This window comes from Pteropus medius, unplaced genomic scaffold (genome assembly GCF_902729225.1).
Source record: "Pteropus medius unplaced genomic scaffold, Ma_sr-lr_union100, whole genome shotgun sequence".
Taxonomy (NCBI): Eukaryota; Metazoa; Chordata; class Mammalia; order Chiroptera; family Pteropodidae; genus Pteropus; species Pteropus medius.
Genome location: NW_024352786.1, coordinates 8,737,276 through 8,755,943, shown reverse-complemented (window position 1 = coordinate 8,755,943; position 18,668 = coordinate 8,737,276). Strand labels below are relative to the sequence as shown.

At 35.2% G+C, this 18,668-nt stretch overlaps 1 protein-coding gene across 2 annotated transcripts; it reads left to right on the top strand.

Annotated features, from left to right (window-relative positions):
• Positions 1–4,219: 4,219 nt before the first annotated feature.
• Positions 4,220–18,531, top strand: LOC120591157 (endogenous retrovirus group K member 7 Env polyprotein-like). 2 transcript variants are annotated; one of them, XR_005649853.1, is made up of 3 exons: positions 4,220–4,230; positions 5,295–5,297; positions 18,090–18,531. XR_005649853.1 is itself a non-coding variant. In XM_039848747.1 (2 exons), exon 2 carries the CDS (start codon positions 17,666–17,668, stop codon positions 18,332–18,334), a length of 669 nt encoding a protein of 222 aa, XP_039704681.1. In that variant the 5' UTR covers positions 4,220–4,230; positions 17,256–17,665; the 3' UTR covers positions 18,335–18,531. The 2 variants fall into 2 exon arrangements, 1 of the variants encoding a protein (XP_039704681.1); XM_039848747.1 differs by lacking the exon at positions 5,295–5,297 and having other exon boundaries at positions 17,256–18,531.
• Positions 18,532–18,668: the final 137 nt, after the last annotated feature.

The window sequence follows — 18,668 nt, the reverse complement described above, 5'->3', positions numbered from 1 at the left end:
GAGTATACATTTTCAATTGCCGGATATGATAGTTGGTGAGTAAGTGTCTGCTGAAGAAAGGAAGGAATCTTGATGATACTACAAGTTATAGATTTGTATATGACCAAATACTTGAAAGGTAATTTGAATTTAGTTACATTTGTCTGCTTATGTTGAGAAACTAATTTCTGGAAGAAACAGGGAAGAAGATTTTTGAAATGTAACTCCTATTATCTAGGAGGGCTGTAGTTTTCTCTTCCCCTATAAATTGTTAAGGATTCCATTCTTTTTTTATAAAGATGAGATGATTCCTGTGTTCACAGTTGTAGAATTGGAAGGACCTCTACAGGCTATTCGGAGTTTTGGCAAACTTAAAATAGTCCTAGGGAATGTGGTGGGGCTGCTACCTTCTCTACTATGTTTGAAACTTTTAATTCTGAAGGAAGTTACTGAATTAAAAATAAGGCACAGTTTTAAAAACACATCTAATCAACATCTTTAAAAATTACTTGGAAAGTTTATTAGAGAAGACGGCATTTGATTCTATTATAACAACAACAATAACTACAAAATTTGTAAAGATTTGATCTGGCATTTGAGAAATAGCATTATATTTTCTGGCCCCTAACAAAATGCAGAGTTGAATAAAAATATATCAAATGTAGACTTTTTCCACAATGACAATGAGATGTATTCTAAGTGAACATTTTTCAATTGAACATCAAAGTGCACTTAGTGATGGTAGCATGTGATTATAGTGCCAGTAAGGAGACAAAGTCAGGGGAATTATTAGGAGAATAGAAAGTTGAAAAAAAAAATGTATTTGTTGAGTGTAATTCTGAGCCAGGTGGTTTCATTTGTTACTATTTTTCAGATGCTCACCTGACCTCCTGGAGTATAGGCAGGTTCTCCCCAGTGAATCCAGGCCTAGAAGTTTGGAACTATAGTGATATGACAGACAGCAGTGTCTTTGGACAATTTCAGGAATATAGCATTTTCTCTTACTTGCAGTTTAGCAACTTCTTCCACTGCTACATTCAGAAATACGTCCATAATATTCTCTTCCATCAGTGGCCTTCGTATTACTTATACTGTAAAATACATTATATTATGGATATATTATGGAAGGGCGACTATGTTATGTATACTTCCTTCTAAGGGACTATCCATAAAAGAGTATCACAAGATACAAGAGAGAAGAAATGAATATTCACTCACTTACTCAACAAACACATACCCTTCCCTATTCTATGCCAGGCCCCTGGCTGTGTATGTTTCCATGAGGAACCGTTCATGGTGACCCTACAGGTGAGGAGGTGGGAAAGAACTTAGGTAGGAGGTTCTGAAATCAGCACCCTGCACGTTGAAATGTACCTCAGGACCAATTATAGTTACCTTCCTCCTGACTCTAGTCCATTCTAGGAAAGAACAGCAGTTACCGCTCTGGGCCTAGAGAAACACCATGGACAATGCCTTTCCCTTCCCTTCCCTTCCCTTCCCTTCCCTTCCTTCCCTTCCCTTCCCTTCCTTCCTGCCCTGCCCCTGCCCACCACCTGCCTGCCCTGCCTGCCCTTCCCTTCCCTGCCCTTCCCTTCCCTTCCCTTTCTTTTTATTTTAGACCCTGGTATTATCAAGATGTGCAAAATGGAGAGGGAAAATTTGGGTTCAGGGAAGAGGTTTAAGATCAAACTCTTATCTGAGTATTAGACTGTTTTCCAGAGGAGAGAGATGTGATGGGAAGACAGAAAAGAAGGGCGATGACTTTGGTGCCTTCGTGGTAATCATGAACAAGGCCATTTGGAGTGAAAAACTGAGATGTCACTGAATTTCAGAGTTTTATTTTCAAGACTGCTATGAAGTGGTGTGGCATGTTGGAGGTGGTTTATAGGGGCTCTCAGGGGCTGGTTGCATACGTCTCTTCCCAGTTTTAAAGTCAATGACCTCTTTCAGTATCTCGAAATTGGCCATGGTGAGAATATATACTTCATGGAAAATGCCAAATGCTAAAAATCAGAGCTGGGTTGATTGTTAACCATTTACCAGCACACCTCTGGCTCTAAGAGATTTAGGATCCCAGTGGATCCTTCAACCACATACAACCACACGATGATGAATTTCAGCAATTAGCACTTAGCTCCTGATATATGATAAATCCAATCTAAATCACTCAAAGACACTGGGAAATCCAACTACTGCAGCTGCCACATCAATGATACATAGACGAGTAACATGGCAATTGTTAATTGTTATCACACAGGTTTTTGTTATAAGTAAAAACAAAACCACAGTTTAGAACTTCTAACATTAGACAAAACACTTTATTGTTCATAACAGCAGATTCAAGGAACTTGTTTCAAATTAAGTATTGCTAAAATTTTAAAGGAGAGACATTTTTAAAACAAGAAGCAAAAGAAAAAAATCGGCAAAAGGTATGCTGGAATTAATAATGCTCTTTTGTGGCAAGCTGCAAATAGGGGCATGTCTGGCATGGTTTCTGAAAATTTTATAATATTTAAGCTTATCAGAGCCTGATAATGAATAGAGATATTAATATACTTTATCTTCTTTGATTTATTTATTTGTTTATTTTTGATTTGGTTCTTAGCTTCCATGGTTCTTACTATGATCATTTTTACTTGGCAAAGTATTCTAACTGCATTTCCACAAAAATTGCCTAGAAGAATGTATAACTGTATGCTTCATATACAGTTGTATACCTTGTACACCTTCTGTATACGCTGGATTGGAGCTAATAAAAATTGGTTTATTCGGGACCAAAAAAATTTAATATCTCTGGTGTTGTGGTTCTCTTACAGTCTCTTGAGTAAGTTTAAAAATATATGAAAGTTAGGCTATTAGGCTATATATGTATTTAAATACATATATTATGTAATTGCATATATACATTATATAAGCACGCAAAATGGAAAGGGTTTCTATTGGCATCCAGGGAATGGAGTAGGGAAAGGGTGGAGATATTATTTTTTAATGTATATGTTTGTGTTTGGATTTGTCACAATAAATGTATATTAATTAAATGCTTTCAAGTTTTATTTTTGCAATGCTCCCCTCACTCACCCCATCCCCAAATGCAGAAATAAATGCAATAAAAGAAATAAAGATGAGAGTGCAGTATATAAATGGTTTTATGTTTTTTTGCTTTTTTCTATCAAAAGAAATATACCTGTTTTTTTATGCTTTCTAAAATCTAAGTCATATTTTTTCTGTTGCTGTTTCTATTTTTATGCCAATAAAGTAATCCTAATATCTGTTTCCCAAATGAGATTTTGGCAAAGATAATTATTCTGCTTTGATTATGTTTTGATGTTTATATGAAAATTTTTATTGTCTAGTTTTGAACTGAAATTTATTGTTCTGTTGAGGTTTTCTTGCCTTGAAATCTTAGTGATATAGGCCAATATGCTTAACTGAAATAATTGACACAGTCACAAATTTGTCTGTCATCTGGTTTGTGAAGCATAGAAAAATACAGCTGAAATGGTTTTATTTATCCTAATTCTGGTGGATTATTATAGTTGTTATGTTGATACAACTTGAATTGTGGAGATAATAATTTTTTTATTATTAGAAAAAAATTGAGTAATTCAAATGACAGTTAAAAAAAAAAAACAGTGGAGACACAGCCAATAAAAGAAGGCTCCAAACTTTATTCTATTTTAGGTAATTTTTAATAAGATGAAAGTAACATTTTAGTCTCAGGTAGTCAAAAACAGTTCGAGGTGTGCGGTTACCACATCACCTCAGCGTTTCACTCAAGAGCTATTTCAGAGGTCTTTGCAGTATGTTTGGCAATACACTTAGAAGATTACTATTTAAGCTACTAATAATCTGGCTTCAAGGAACTGTCTGTCCATCCAGCTGCCTATTCTTTTTCGGTTTTCAAAACCACAGAATGAATAGCATGAAACACAACAACAACAAAAGGAAGAAAGCATAATCCTGAGCAGAGTTTTCCCCCAGCTTTCAGACAGCTGCGATAATACTAGAAGGCTAATACACCCCAGAATCTATCTCAACACTCATTTTTAAGCTTTTTTGCAGGGTAAGGTGAGGTGGGGTAGGGGACAGGAAGTAATGTGGAATGAAATAATTTCGAAATTTTCATGACCTCTTCTGTGTTTTAATCTGTTCCTTTCAGTATGTTAATCTACATTAGGGAAGACAAATGTCTTTAGAGTTTTGACGTTTTGGTTTTTGGTAGATTAACTTGATGGAACATTGTTCTTCCGAGTTCATCTAAAGACAAAACTAATTTGGACTGTTGTAAGGACAGAGGTGGTTTACAAAGTAATAAACGTCTGTTGCCTTTGACTTTCTCATTGCCGAAGTCCCTAATTTATCTCACATTTCTGAGGACTCAGATATATATATATACACATATATACATATATATGTATTTCTAATTGACGTTTCTTTAAAAATCATTTTAAAAGAAATATAACATTTATTTAAATTATAATAAATATGAATAAGTAATAGATTGTTCAAGTCTATCATTTGAATTTTGTTTGCTTGTATAAGCAATGAATGGTGATTGGATATTTTTGTTAATTGAATATCTTTTTAATGTAAAAATTGCAATCATTGGTAATTCACAGATTACCAATTTTCTTAAAAGTGTAACACACATCACAGTTATATCAAATGTAAATTTACTTTGATAATTTAGAAAACAACTTGGACCCTATTACTCCTCACTATATTCATCGTGAACATCTAATGTTATCATATTTCAGATACAATAGCAGGTTGTTGAGGTAATAACATAAGTAGATAATAGTAAAAGGTAAATTTTTAATTTAAACCTTTTTCATGTCATAGTTTCAGGTAGGGAAAGTCCTTTTCTTGTCCGCTTCAGTAACCTGTTCTCTTTCCCTGAGACTCTTGTGGGGTCATGTCAAAAGTGTTCTGTGTTTCAATACCTCATTCCTTAAATGATATTAAGGCTACAGTTACAAATGCAACCTTTGCAATTTTTACTTTTATAAAGTTTGAAAATTAGCTACAGCAATGTATAGTACAAGACAATGGTTAGGTTACATTTTAATAAGAATTATCAATATTTAAAAAATTTAAATAAACTTTTGAATGTTTAAGTGTGTAGTATTATACTTCTGACATTATTAAAGTTTAAAACTATATAAAGACTTTTGGAACAACCTATATACTTAAGTTTTTATCTATGCATAATATTTAAATTAGGTTAATTAACAAAAGTACCAGGATTATTTATTAAAAACACAAATTTCTGGGCTTCCTATGCTCTCATTCTCATTTCCACCAGACATTCTGAGTCTGTCAGTCCGGATGGTACCCACAGTCTATATCTATATGTCTATATACCTATATGTCTACATATCTCTGTGTCTATATATCTATATCTGTATCTATTTATATATCCAGCTATATATACATATATATATCAAGGTGACTTTGATGATGAACTGGATATCGTCACACTTGACCAAGAGTAGCATTTCTTGAAGAGGATATGAAAGAACACTAGTTTCCCAAAGTTCTCAGTAACAAATGGTGTCTATAGTTAGACGAGATCTGGAAATACTGGGTCCTACATGATTGGAATATTAACAGTTCACATTGACATAGTATAGGCTTCAATAAGTCCTGTAGTTTATGAAACATGAAACTGTGTTTAACTCAGGTTACCAAACGGTTTGATCATGGAATTCCAGTTTCTCCCACAGCAGCTGTTAATACCCCTTGACATGTAGGAGCTGGCATGCTATTTTCAAGCTTTCTGTTTTTGTTGGGAATTTGAAATTCATCAGGTTCTTCTTAAATAAAAGGGGCAGATTATTCTTTACAGAAGACAAAAATTTTGAAATATTTTAATTTCTCACCCAGTCCATCTATATACTCTCTAAGGTAAAGTTCGATTATTATTTTCTCTTAAAGATTTCCAGAGATTGTTCCTATTTTTTAAAAGAAACAGGTAAGTCTTCATAGTTCAAAATACATTTCTAATGATAGATTTAGAGAATTGGCATGCTGTTAAAACACTGGAGGTGCTATTCTTCCCTAGGATTAACATAGGTGTACTGTGTTCACCATTTGCTCCAGGCTAAGTGTGTTTGCTAATAGGGGCCTGCAGGGCTTTGTTTTAAAGGTGGCTTAAATTGGCTATTACAATAGCTTCTGTTCTTGTCTGTAGGACATCACAAGTATAACAAGATGAGTCCTAGGAGTAATGTGATATAAATCCTTCCCATTCTTTATCTTTATTCTTCAAATCAAATTTGTTTTTCCTCCTGCAAGTTATTTCTAGTTTATCCAAGCTCTAGAAGCCTGTTACTGTCACACACAAAAAAGACAGAGACAAAAACAAGGTGTTTGGTACAAGGTATATTTTGGTACTTATCTAATAATAGCATTTCTCTCTCTCTCTCTCTCTCTCTCTCTCTCTCTCTCTCTCTGTCTCCTTATCTCCCTGCCCCTAATCTCTGTCTCAACTCATCTGAATCTTAGTCTCTTATTTTCCTTTTTGTTCTTACCATCATTAGTCTTGCAAGGCCCCTCTCTTGTTACATTTATTCACATATTTATTTACTCATTTTCATTTCCCATTTACATACCTGTTTCTTAGGGACAATCATTTAAATTTATTTAACATCTATCCCTTTGAACATATGGATTTTTTAAAATATATATTGTTAACATGTATATTTTTTAAAAAATTAATATAAATGTCATTGTGTTATTGTTATCATTCTTCTTTGCATAAGTTTTTTTCAGCACTCTATCTGGTATGTTCTTTCTAATTACTATATAGTACTTTGTAGTGAAAGGATATTCAAATTGCCTTCATTTTCCATCACTACCGGCAACACTTTAGTGAACATGTTCATACTTTCCCAATTATAGATCTGTTGGAATTTCAATGGGATAGATACCTAGAAAAATAATTAAGTTGATTGGATACTGCTAGTGCCCTCTTCTCCAGGGTGGCTGATGATTCCCACCAATTGTGCCTACTACTACCATTAATGCTTAGTTTCCTAAGGCTTTATGATTTTTGCTAATGTATAGGATGCAGACTGAAATTTCGACTGGTTTTAGTTTGTATTTCTTTGATTAATAATAAGCTTGAGTATCTCTTCATTTTCTTGTTAACTGCTTGACTTTCCTCTTCTTTAAATTGCGTGTGCACTGTTAGCTCTTTATCCTTTTTCTGTGGGTGAAGTTGATTAAATTTGAAGACATATGTGGTAAAAATGAATTATTTTATGTTGTTTAATTTTTTGATGCTATCATTTGCATCTTGTCCACTTTTATTTCAGTTTATTTTTATTGCACATCAAATTAATTTTAATCTTGTTTTGAGATATTTATTTTTTGTTGACTAATTTATATAGAAATCATGGTAACTCAGATCTTTCCTTTTTCCCTAAGCTATAAAGAAAATATCTATGGTTTAATAAAAATTCTCTGCTAACACAATAACATAAGTGAAAATATTAAGAGAGAGACATTATAGAGATGTTCTCTCTTTACTGTTCTGCCAACCAAAGGTACTAGCATGTTTGCCATAAAGGAAAATGCTATCATGGAAAACCAATGAGCCTTGCTTGCTACTGCAGTGTCCATAATGGGTGTTCTATACACATTTGCTGAAACAGAGGAACTATAATAATCCTTTCTTTAAAAAGATTCGGAGATGAGTGTTGATGTACTCTGCCAACACAGCTGAGAGACATGTGCAAATAGGCTCTAAGGATATCTCCACCTTCCCTAAATCACTGTGAATTCTCTGACTGGGGAAGGCTAATAGAAATGGGATCCAAAAACACAGAAGAAAGCAAAGGAGTACCAGGAAGCCAGCCCATTGTGATCATATCACTGCTTTTCTCATGTGGCAGTGCTGAAGGCAAGCATGTTCATATGGGATTTTCAAATATTGCACCTTTTACATCAAATATATTATTTAATTTTTGTAAAGAAAGAATTTTGCACAAAGTCTTTGTGATTAGACTACACATCCAGCATGAACTGGGAACACTAGAATTTGAGTTTCTGTGAATATTTCTGTGGCTTGTGGTATTAGGAAAAATTGTTTTGTTGTTTTTTGCTCTTACTTGTGCAAACTATTAAGGATACAGCTTCTATAATTCAAAATATTTATATATAATTGTTGGGGAAATTGAGATGAAGAAAGCTGAAGCATTTTGGTAAGATTATAAGGTGTTAATCGCAAGCATATCAAAGAGTAAAAGCCATGTCTCCTGACACCATCTCCTGCTTCATTAACTGGAGGCTGCTTTCTCAATTAGAGCAAAAAATCAGTGAAAACTTGGCATGTTGTTAAAATACTAAACTCCAAACAACAATAATGAAAGGTTATAAAGGTGATATTTTCATATTTGTTCAATCATCTTTGACTTCTTTAAGTTTCCATTTTTGACCCCACATAAACACTCAGTACCACATATAAAAACTTTACCCTACATTCACTGTTCAGTCTTTATTCTGGAATTTATCCTTAACAAATTTTGTAAAGCCTGATTCTCTCCTGATCTTCCTGACCACAGACTATGCTTTGTTTTAACTTGCTTCCTGTTTCAGCTACTCTTTGGATTCAATTATCAATATTTTCTATTCTCTTTTGTTCTTTATCCCATTGTGTTGCTTCAGTCACCTCAGGTATTAAATTTTAGTTTTATTTGGCTCAGGAGATTCTTACTCTAGAAAGGCCATCAAGGGAGATGCTTTCATGGGTCCTGTCCCAGATATTCAGAAGGAATCTGATAATTTACAAATCTTAATTAAGGGTTTAAAAGATTGGCAAAGGATTTTAACAGACATTTCAATATTCATACATGAATGACCAATTAACACATGAAAAGATGCTAAAAAGTATTATTCAACAGTAAAATACAAAACTGAAACCATAATGAGATACCACTATTCTCCTATATGAACGGTTAAATAAAAAGACTGAAAATGCCATGTGTTGACATGGATTGGAGGCAAATAGAATTCTCATACATTGTTGGCAGAAAAATAACATAATAAAACCATTTGGAAAACCATTGGACAGTTTCATATAAAGTTAAATATGTACTTACTACAGGACTCACAATTTCACTGCTAGTCATTTATCCAAGCAAGCGAGAAATACACGACCATAGAGATTTCTAGTCAAGATGGCAGAGGAGGTAAATGGTGTGCTCACCCCTTTACATGACCACATCATAATTACAACTAAAGTATAGAACAGCCATTTGAGAAACACCTGAAAGGTAGCTGAACAGAACATCTATAACTAAAGACATAAAGAAGGAGCCATTTTGAGACTGGTGGGAGTGGCAGAGATGCAGAACGGGCAGGCCCTACAGCTACAGTGTGACCTTTAAGAATTGGAAGTGATATCTTGGATGTGGAGGTCCCCCTTAGGGAGCAAGCAGTCCTAGCCTCAGGCCAGGCTCCCTAGCCACCACATCAGTACTAGGAAGAGGAATGCCCATAACATTTGGCTGTGAAAATGAGCAGGTATTGCATCTGAGAAAGACAAAAGTGCTGTGGGAGACCAAGGAACTCCTTGATGGGCTTGTCCGCAGACTCACTTGCTCACAAACTCACTTACTCTAAGCTCCAGAGCAGAAGCTGCAGCTCAAAATATGTCAGGGACATATGAGGAGCAACTAAATTGACTAACTTTAGGGCAAGGGCTGGAATAGCCAAGGTATGGAAACAATCTAAGTGTGTATCGAGAGACACATAGATAAAGAATATGTGGTACATATATATAATGGAATACACTCAGCCATAAAAAAGAATGAAATCTTTCTGTTATTGAAAAAGTAGATGAACCTAGAGGATATTATGCTAAGTGAAATAAGTCAGACAAAGAAATGCAAATGCCATCTGATTTCACTTACATGTGGACTCTAAAGAAACCAAATAAACAAACAAACAAAAAAAGTAGAAATAAACTCATGGATATAGAGAACAACCCCATCAGTGGGAGGAGGGGTTGAAGGAAAAAAGGTGAAAGGGATCATGAAGTACAAATTGTTAGTTATAAAAATGGTGATGGGGATGCAAAGTACAGCACAGGGAACACAATCAATATATTAATAACCGTATATCAGTACATCCTGTGAGGGTATCACTTGGCAGTAAAAATGAACGGACGCACTAATGCGATAATATGGGTGCATCTGGAAGAAGATTATTATCCCTAGCAAAAGGAACCAGACACAAAATCGTACCTACTGTGTAATTCCATTTATATGAACTTTCAGAACAAGCTAATCTACAATGATAGAAAGTAGATCACTGGTTGCAGGGGCAGGGGTAGAGGAAGTGAGTACAAAGAGTACAAGAGACCTTTTTGAGGAAAATGGAAATGTTCCTATCTTGACTGTTGTGGTGGTTACATGCTGTACACATTCATCAAAACTCATCAAAATGTACACTTAAAATGAGCACATTTTATTGCATGAGAATCATATCTTAACAATATTGATTAAAAATTAAATAAAACTCAATGGCAAAAGAGAATTCTCCTCCGCCACCTCCACTCCTCTCCTCCCCGCAAGCCGCTTACACACAACCCTTAATTAAAGAGTTGGAAGGGTTTGCAGCCGTTTTTTTTTTTTTTAAATTATATGAAAATGTATAGTAGATTCAGCTGAACTGTGACTAAAGCATATCGTCTATGAAAAGTGAAATTGATTTCTTATGTGCCTATTTTGTGTTAAGAATTACTCAAGGCATTGTGTGACCGTTGTCTCATTTAGTGATCATAATATTCCTGCGAAGTGGATATTATTAGCCTTATTTTAAAGGTAGCACATTTCAGGAGGAACGTATTTTGAGAGAGTTTGTTTAGACATAGGATATAGTTAGAGCATAGAAAATCTGGTATTATATGTCCATGCAATAACCAGCATATTCTCCCGTTTTCCCCATAAATAGAAAAAAGATTGATGCAGCAGGTTGAATAACCATTGATATTCTTCACTGATGACATTTGTATCTCATTATAAAAGTGATATTATTGCAAAATATTTAAAGTGTTTTTATTATAGTTTGATTAATATTTTTTACAGATAGGAATTTAGTACATTTATTATATTTATAATTTCTTTGTATCATTTAAAAATTTATTTTATTATATTAAGAACAAGTAACATGAGATTTACCCTTTCAACACATTTTTAAGTGTTCAATGCATTATTATTGACTAATGGTACAATGTTGTGTAGTAAATCTCTAGAGCTTATTCATTTTGCTTAACTGAAATTTTATACCCATTGATTAGTAACTTCCCATTTTTACCTCCCCTCAACCCCTGGCAAATACTATTTCACACTTTGATTATTTTAGATGCTTCACAACAGGGGAATCATGCAGTATTTGTCTTTCTGTAACTAATATTTCACTTAGCATAATGTCCTCAAGGTTCATCTATATTGTTGCATGTTACATAATTTCTTTTTTTAAAAAATGTCAAGTAGTATTTCACTGCATGTATATACTATAATCTGTCCATAGATATTTAGATTGTTTCCTCATCTTGAATAGTGTGAATAATGCTGCAATGAATGTGCAATTGTTAATATCTCTTTTTTTATTCAATTTATTGGGGCAACATTGGTTAATAAAATTATATAGGTTTCAAGTGTACAAATCAATAATACGCCATATATATACTGCATTGTGTGTTCACCACCCAAAGTTAATTTCCTTCTGTCACCATATATTTGACCCCTTTACTTATATCTACCTTCCCCCTTCCCCCTTCTCTTTGGTAACTACTAAATTGTGGTCCATGTCCATGAGTCTCTGTTTGTCTTGTTCATTTATTGCTTTCAGTTTTATATCCCACATATGAGATGATATCTCTTTGAGATCCTGATTTTAATTCTTTTGGATAAATACCCAGAAGTAAGATTGCTGCTTCATATGGTAGTTTAAATTTTGGGAGGGAACGACTGGAGAGATGAGATATTCTTCTTAATTTTTAAAACAATATACAGTGGACTATTACTCAGCCATAAGATGAAATACTGTCATTTGCGACGACATGAATGGGTCTCAAGAATATCATGCTAAGCGAAATAAGGGATACAGAAAAAATTGAGAACCATTCGATTTCACTCATATGTGGGATACAAAACTAAAAGCAACAAATGATCAAGACAAAGAAACAGACAATAACTCATAGACACAGAGAAGAGTTTAGTGGTTACCAGAGGGAAAGGGGGGCGGGAGGAGATAGAAAAGGGTAAAGGGGATTAAGTACATAGTACACCTTTCGTTAATTTTTGAGGAAGCTCCATACTGTTTTCCACAGCGGTTGTACCATTTTGCATTCCACCAACAGTGTGCAAGTGTTCCAATTTCTCTAAATCCTTGCTTTCTTCATCTGTTTTGTTGACAATAGCCATTCTGACATTTGTGAGGTGATATCTCATTGTGGTTTTTATTTGCAGTTTTTGATGATTAGTGACTTTGAGCACTTTCATATCCCTATAAACTATCTGTATGTCTTTTTTTTTTTTTGAAGAAATGTCTGTAAAAGTGCTTAGACCATTTTAAAAAATTAGGTTATTAGGTTTTTTTGCTATTGATTTGTAGAAGTTCCTTGTATACTTTGGATAATAATGTCATTATCTTATACATGGTTTGCAAATATTTATTGCATTGCATAGGTTGCCTTTTCACTTTGTTAAATATTTCCTTTGCTGTGCAGAGGAAAGTTTGATGTGTGGCAATCGTCTACTTTTATTTCTGTTGTCTGTGCTTTTGATGTATCTATAATATTGCCAAGACCAATGTCATAAAGTTTTTTCTCCTATATTTTCTTCTGGGTTTTATAGTTTCAGGTTTTTCATTTAAATCTTTAATTCATTTTGAGGTTTTTTTTTGCGGGGGGTGGGGTATGGTATAAGGTGCAATGGCAATCTTTTGCGTATGGATATCCAGTTTTCCCAACACGATTTGTTAAAGATACTATTTTTTCTTGCTGCATATTTTGACACCCTTGTTGAAGATCAGTTGACATACATTCATGGATTTATTTCTGGGCTCTTTACATTATTCATTGGTCTATCTGTTCATCTTTATGCCAGTTCCAAACTGTTTTGATCACAGTAGCTTTGTAATGTATTTTGAAATCAGGAAGTGTGATGCCTTCGGCTTTGTTCTTCTTGCTCAGAATTGAGTTAGCTGTTTGTGGTCTTTTGTGGTTCCATATAATTGTAGAATTTTTTGTCTATTTCTGTAAAAAAATGCTGTTGGGAATTTGATGGGAACTGCATTGAATCTGTAGATTGCTTTAAGTAGTATGAACATTTTAACAATACCAAATCTTCCAATTCATGAACATAGGCTGTGTTTCCATTTGTGTCTTCTTTAATTTATTTCATCAATGTTTTGTAGTTTTCAGTATATATTTTATAATAGTAACTAAAATGGCTAAATATATGATAAATGGAAACTTAAGGTTACAGAAGTAATTTAAAAGTTAATTTAAAACAGTTTAAGGATTTCATACCCTTTAGAAAAAAGGTAAAATTGCATAAAATTTTTACTCTTTTATCAGATTCATGAAGACCTTAAGACCTCTTAGCTCAGAAATATCTTTTTGGCACAGATTTATCTGCATTCTTGAGCATAATTAAATGGATTTTATTTGCCTTTCTATTTCTTGAATTCTTGTTACAAGTTTATTAAGAAAGAGATTTAATATAACAAGCAAAAGTTAATGCACAATATAGAAGCAGCAAATTCCTAAAGCCTCCGATATCACAATATTTTGAATTATCCTCCTTCCTCTCTGGTTCCTTTCCCACTGGGAACTTCTGGTCTTATCACGAGTTCAGTGTTTCTTTTCTGGGCTGTGTACATTATGGTCAGCCATTTGGGGAATCACTTGTAACTGTACTGTCCACATATAATCCTCATTTTTTTTCTTCCTTAGCTCTTGGATCATTTTGATATTTACTTGTCAACCTAAAAGAAAGAAAGAGGAAAATTAATCTTCCTCTAACTTTTGATTTATTTTCTTTGCAATTCAATATCTCAATTTCTATGTCCCTTTATTAGAGACTGTTGAATTCACCTTCAGTTTCTGTACTCCTTAAAGCTCCCCCCATCTACCTTCATACAAATTTCTTCCTTATTTTTTATTAAATCTCCATAAACCTAAATAATAAAAATAAAACTTGGTCCAGTGACTTGACTGTTAGATGAGAGACAGTTTTAAAAAATATATATATATATATATGAAAAGAAGTTCTAATTTTACTTTAATGTTAATTACTTCTATCTTTTTCTAATTGACCTACAGGTCTCCATTTATAACAGAAATGAAAAGAATAGGATGAAAATGCAATGTTTCATAAAATATAAGGCTCACGATTTGGGTGTCCTCTTCAAAAAGATGAGCTATGGCTTTTCTGTAGTTAGAGCCTAGCTCATAAATCATCATCACTTAACCATTTTATTTTGAGATCACTGTGACAGCTGCTTTACCGGATGGATGAAGATGAGAGGACTGACTTCTCATCAGAGGAAATGGAAGACCTAAATAAGAACATTCTAGAAATGTTTTCGGTCATTGTTTCTTTGTGGAGGATGCGATCCATTAAAAGAGATATGTAAACCCCTTATTTCCATAGTTGAAAACTCAGCTTACCAAGATGCAGCGCTTCAGTGAATAGGATTTATTTTTCTGAAGAAGCATGGATTATACCAGTTTTTACCAGATTTATCAGAGCTAAAATCATTATGATATGTCTTCCAGTTAAACAAGTCCTGTTTTCCAGACTGAGTTCAGCTTAGGGCAAAGTGCAGCAATTGCGTGATGGGTCTGTCTTTCCTGCAGGAGAACTGAATCTGAACACCAGAATCCCAGGCTTTCAGTAGGACAAAAGTTTCCCATTAGATATTTGTTCTCTGTATTCTAATTAATTGATTTTGATGTTTAGTAATCTCCTTTGTAAAAGCATTTATGTATGACTTTAGCACATCACACTTTTCCAGTGATAAATCCTTTGATCTCTTTGTTTGTAACTTGTGATTTTCAAGTTGAAAGTCAAAAAATTTTTCTAAAATTACAAAACGATTGATGACCATACCAAAATATATATTGATGACTATATTAATGTGTATTCATGTGAAAAATGACTGGAAAGTTAAAGACAAAAATGAAAAGAATGGTGACATATTAATGTTTAAAAATCCTTTAATTTTATTGTTATATCTTCTTTTCCTGGAGAAACCTGTAAAACCAGACTTGCTAGTGAGATCCCTTTTGTTTTCAGAAATTACAATTTGAATTGATATTTGTTAATCACAACAAATAAGGGCGATTTTATAATCGTTATTGTTTAGCCACAAGAACAACGGAGGTCATTGTAGCTAGTAATTATGTCGCTATTTCAATGATTTTGTTAAATTACTAGCTATTTTCTGTTTACTTCAACAGCTGCATCTTTTAAAGGACACCAATTTTCCTGATGTGATAGTTTATATATCTCTGCATCTTTATATGTTTTTAGATTGCTACATCTATTTTTCTATTTTAGAAAGCAAATAATTTTAAAAAGGTAAATATATAAGATAGGTAAGAAATACACATTTCTGGCCAAATTGGAAAGTATATGCAGTTTTTACATTGCTTTGGATGTTCCTTGTCCTACATTCAAGTTTCGACTTCAATTTCTCGAATTATTAGCCTGTAAAAAAAATAAACTTTAGGTGACAGATTTGCGTTACTTATGTGGGGAGTCACTATGGACATGTGTATAACAAGGAACAAGGATGTTTGTGTACTTGGCAACAATGTAAGAAGTTGAGATTGTAAAGCGCTGGGAAAAACTGGGAGGTAACTGTTCACATAGCAATCACTGCACATTCCTTGCTACAGTTTAGCAGAGAGTTCTGAGTTGTGAGAATCTCATTGTTCTACTAGATAAGTAATCTGGCTAACCTTGGTTCTTGACTACTGTCTTTCTTATTGTAATGTTATAAATAGTGTGTTCTAAATAAACTCGAGGACACAGACACAGCTTGATTCTGTGATCCCTCCTGCAATTCTGTCTTCTTTCTTTTCCTCAGTCCATGCTCCCCCTTTCAGGTACCCTCAATTACTTCATCGGCTGGCTCTGACAAGTGGCGCCCGAACAGGGACCTGAACACGGGGGATAACAGCTAGGACGTGTCGCAGAGTAAGGCGTGCGCACGCGGAATCTGGGGACCTAAGAGTCCTCTAGGCGGCCAACCGTAAGTACGCAGGAGTATTGTAATATAGAAACTGAAACAGAAACTTAAAGAAGTAAAAATGGGCCAAGGAAATAGCCGGCTGCTTTTTGTACATATGCTTAAAAATATGCTTATAGTAAGAGGGGCCAAAGTGGGCCAGCAACAATTAACTAAGTTTTTGCAATTTGTAGAAGAAGTATGTCCCTGGTTTCCGGAAGAAGGGACTATAGATTTAGAAACCTGGAAAAGGGTAGGACAAAAGTTACAAGACTATTATGATGCCCATGGGCCAAGTAAAGTGCCAGTGGATACTTTTGGATTATGGACATTGATAAGGGATTGCTTAGATCCCAGGCACGAGAGAACTCAATGGCAGGAACAAGGCAAGGATGCTTTTACTGGCCCTGAGGCTCCACCTAATACCTAATCCTGATATTGCACCCACTGCTCCACCGCCTCCTTTCACTTCCCTCTTTTTTGATGAGAATGAGGAATCTTTAGATCCAGGAGATACTGCTCAATTAGAGGATGAGACAGCTAAATATCATGAGGAAGAAGAGGTTGAACAATTAAAACAGAAATTGGCTAATTTGTCTTTGCAGATGCAAAAGCTGGCCATGGGGTCATGGCCCTTAAAAGTGCCAATTTTTAAAGTTCCTCAGGATCCACCGAGGTCAGGGGGAAGGCTGACTCCAACTATAATTGCAGGCTTAGATCCCCCTCCTGTGAGTTTTGCCCCTGTTGCACCAACTGGCACACCCCTTTGGATTAATCAGAAACCAATGCCTCAAACAGGGTTACCACAAGGGCTGCAGCAGGCTGCTTCATGGCTTTTAGGGAACCTAGAAGCCAGTTCTCTGCTGGTCAAACAGCTGGCTTATGAAAATGCAAATTCTGCCTATCAAACAACAATCAGAACTTTTAGAAAGAAAGAAGACTTAAGTGATTATGTTAGGTTGTGTTCTGACATAGGGCTGTCATATATGAAGGGACTTGCTGTGACTGCTGCCCAGCTGGGAAAGTCTATGCGGGAAATGTTATCTGACTGGTCGAACAAACATGGCAAAAAGATGCCGTGATGCCCTCAAGCCGGTTTCTCCACAAATTCTTTCTCATGCTCAAAAAACTGAATTTCTGATGCTCAAAACTAATCAACATGGCCCCGACCCGGTATTAATATGGGGACGAGGGCATGTTTGTGTTTTTCCACAGGATGCAGAAAACGCCATGTGGTTGCCGGAGAGGTTGGTCCGTTTCGCCGCTCCACCAGACACCCGGTGGGATGACCCTAACCTTGATCTTGCTGAGCCTGGCGATGACAGCTGAAGGTGCAATTTACTGGACATACTTTCCTGACCCACCTCTCTTACATCTGACCATATAGCAAGGACCAAATGTCATTGTGAAAGTGAACAACACATCGCTGCTGGACATGCCATCTATGAGGAGGGTGATTGGACTAATTGTTGCAGAAATACTTGCTATTGTATCTCTTATAGCTACTGCTGCCACCGCTGCGGTGGCTCTCTCACAAACTGTACAAACTGCTCATTATGTCAATGATTTGTCTAGAAATGTTACTTTAGCATTGGGAACACAGGAAAATATAGATAGAAAATTAGAACAAAAGTTAGATGCACTGTATAAGACAGTGGAATACCTGGGTGATGAAGTCCAGGGTCTAAAAATTAGATCTCAACTAGAATGTCATGTAAAGTATCATTGGATCTGTGTCACCTCTAGAAGATATAATGAGACCAGTCATGACTGGGATCGAGTAAAATATCATTTAAAAGGCATATGGCACAATGTTAATGTATCTTTAGATTTAATTAACCTGCATAAAGAAATACAAGGACTTAAAAATGCTAAACTTCTACAAGTTGACGCTGATAAATTGGCCACTGAATTTTTGGATCACCTTAAGGGCCTTGTCCCCTCATGGTCTTCCTTCTATCAGCTAGCTGCTTCTGTTTTGACTATAGGAGCCTGTGTAATTATTGTTTTGTGCCTGCTTCCTTCTCTACTGAAATACTTCATTAGTGCTATGTTAAAACTTCAGGCCAACCTACATCATGTAAGACTTCGAAATACGGCTTAAAAGATAGACATCTCCCTCCTGCGGGGGCTGGTAGTCAAAGACGGGTAAGACTCCTTCAGAGACTGGACAACCTAAGACAGGGCGTGCATGACGGAATGCACGTACCGATGACGGGTAAGTTCCAGATCTGGTGAGGGGATCACCTAAGACAGGCACAGTCACCTTGCGCCAGAACCAGGAGGGTTCGGGCATTTAAACAATAAAAAAGGGGGAGATGTGGGGAGTCACTTATGGACATGTGAAAACGTATAACAAGGAACAAGGATATTTGTGTACTTGGCAACAATGTAAGAAGTTGAGATTGTAAAGCGCTGGGAAAAACCGGGAGGTAACT

Coding starts and splice junctions, on each gene's coding strand:
- LOC120591157 (XM_039848747.1), top strand. CDS start 17,666: ATGCCATCTATGAGGAGGGTGATTGGACTAATTGTTGCAGAAATACTT.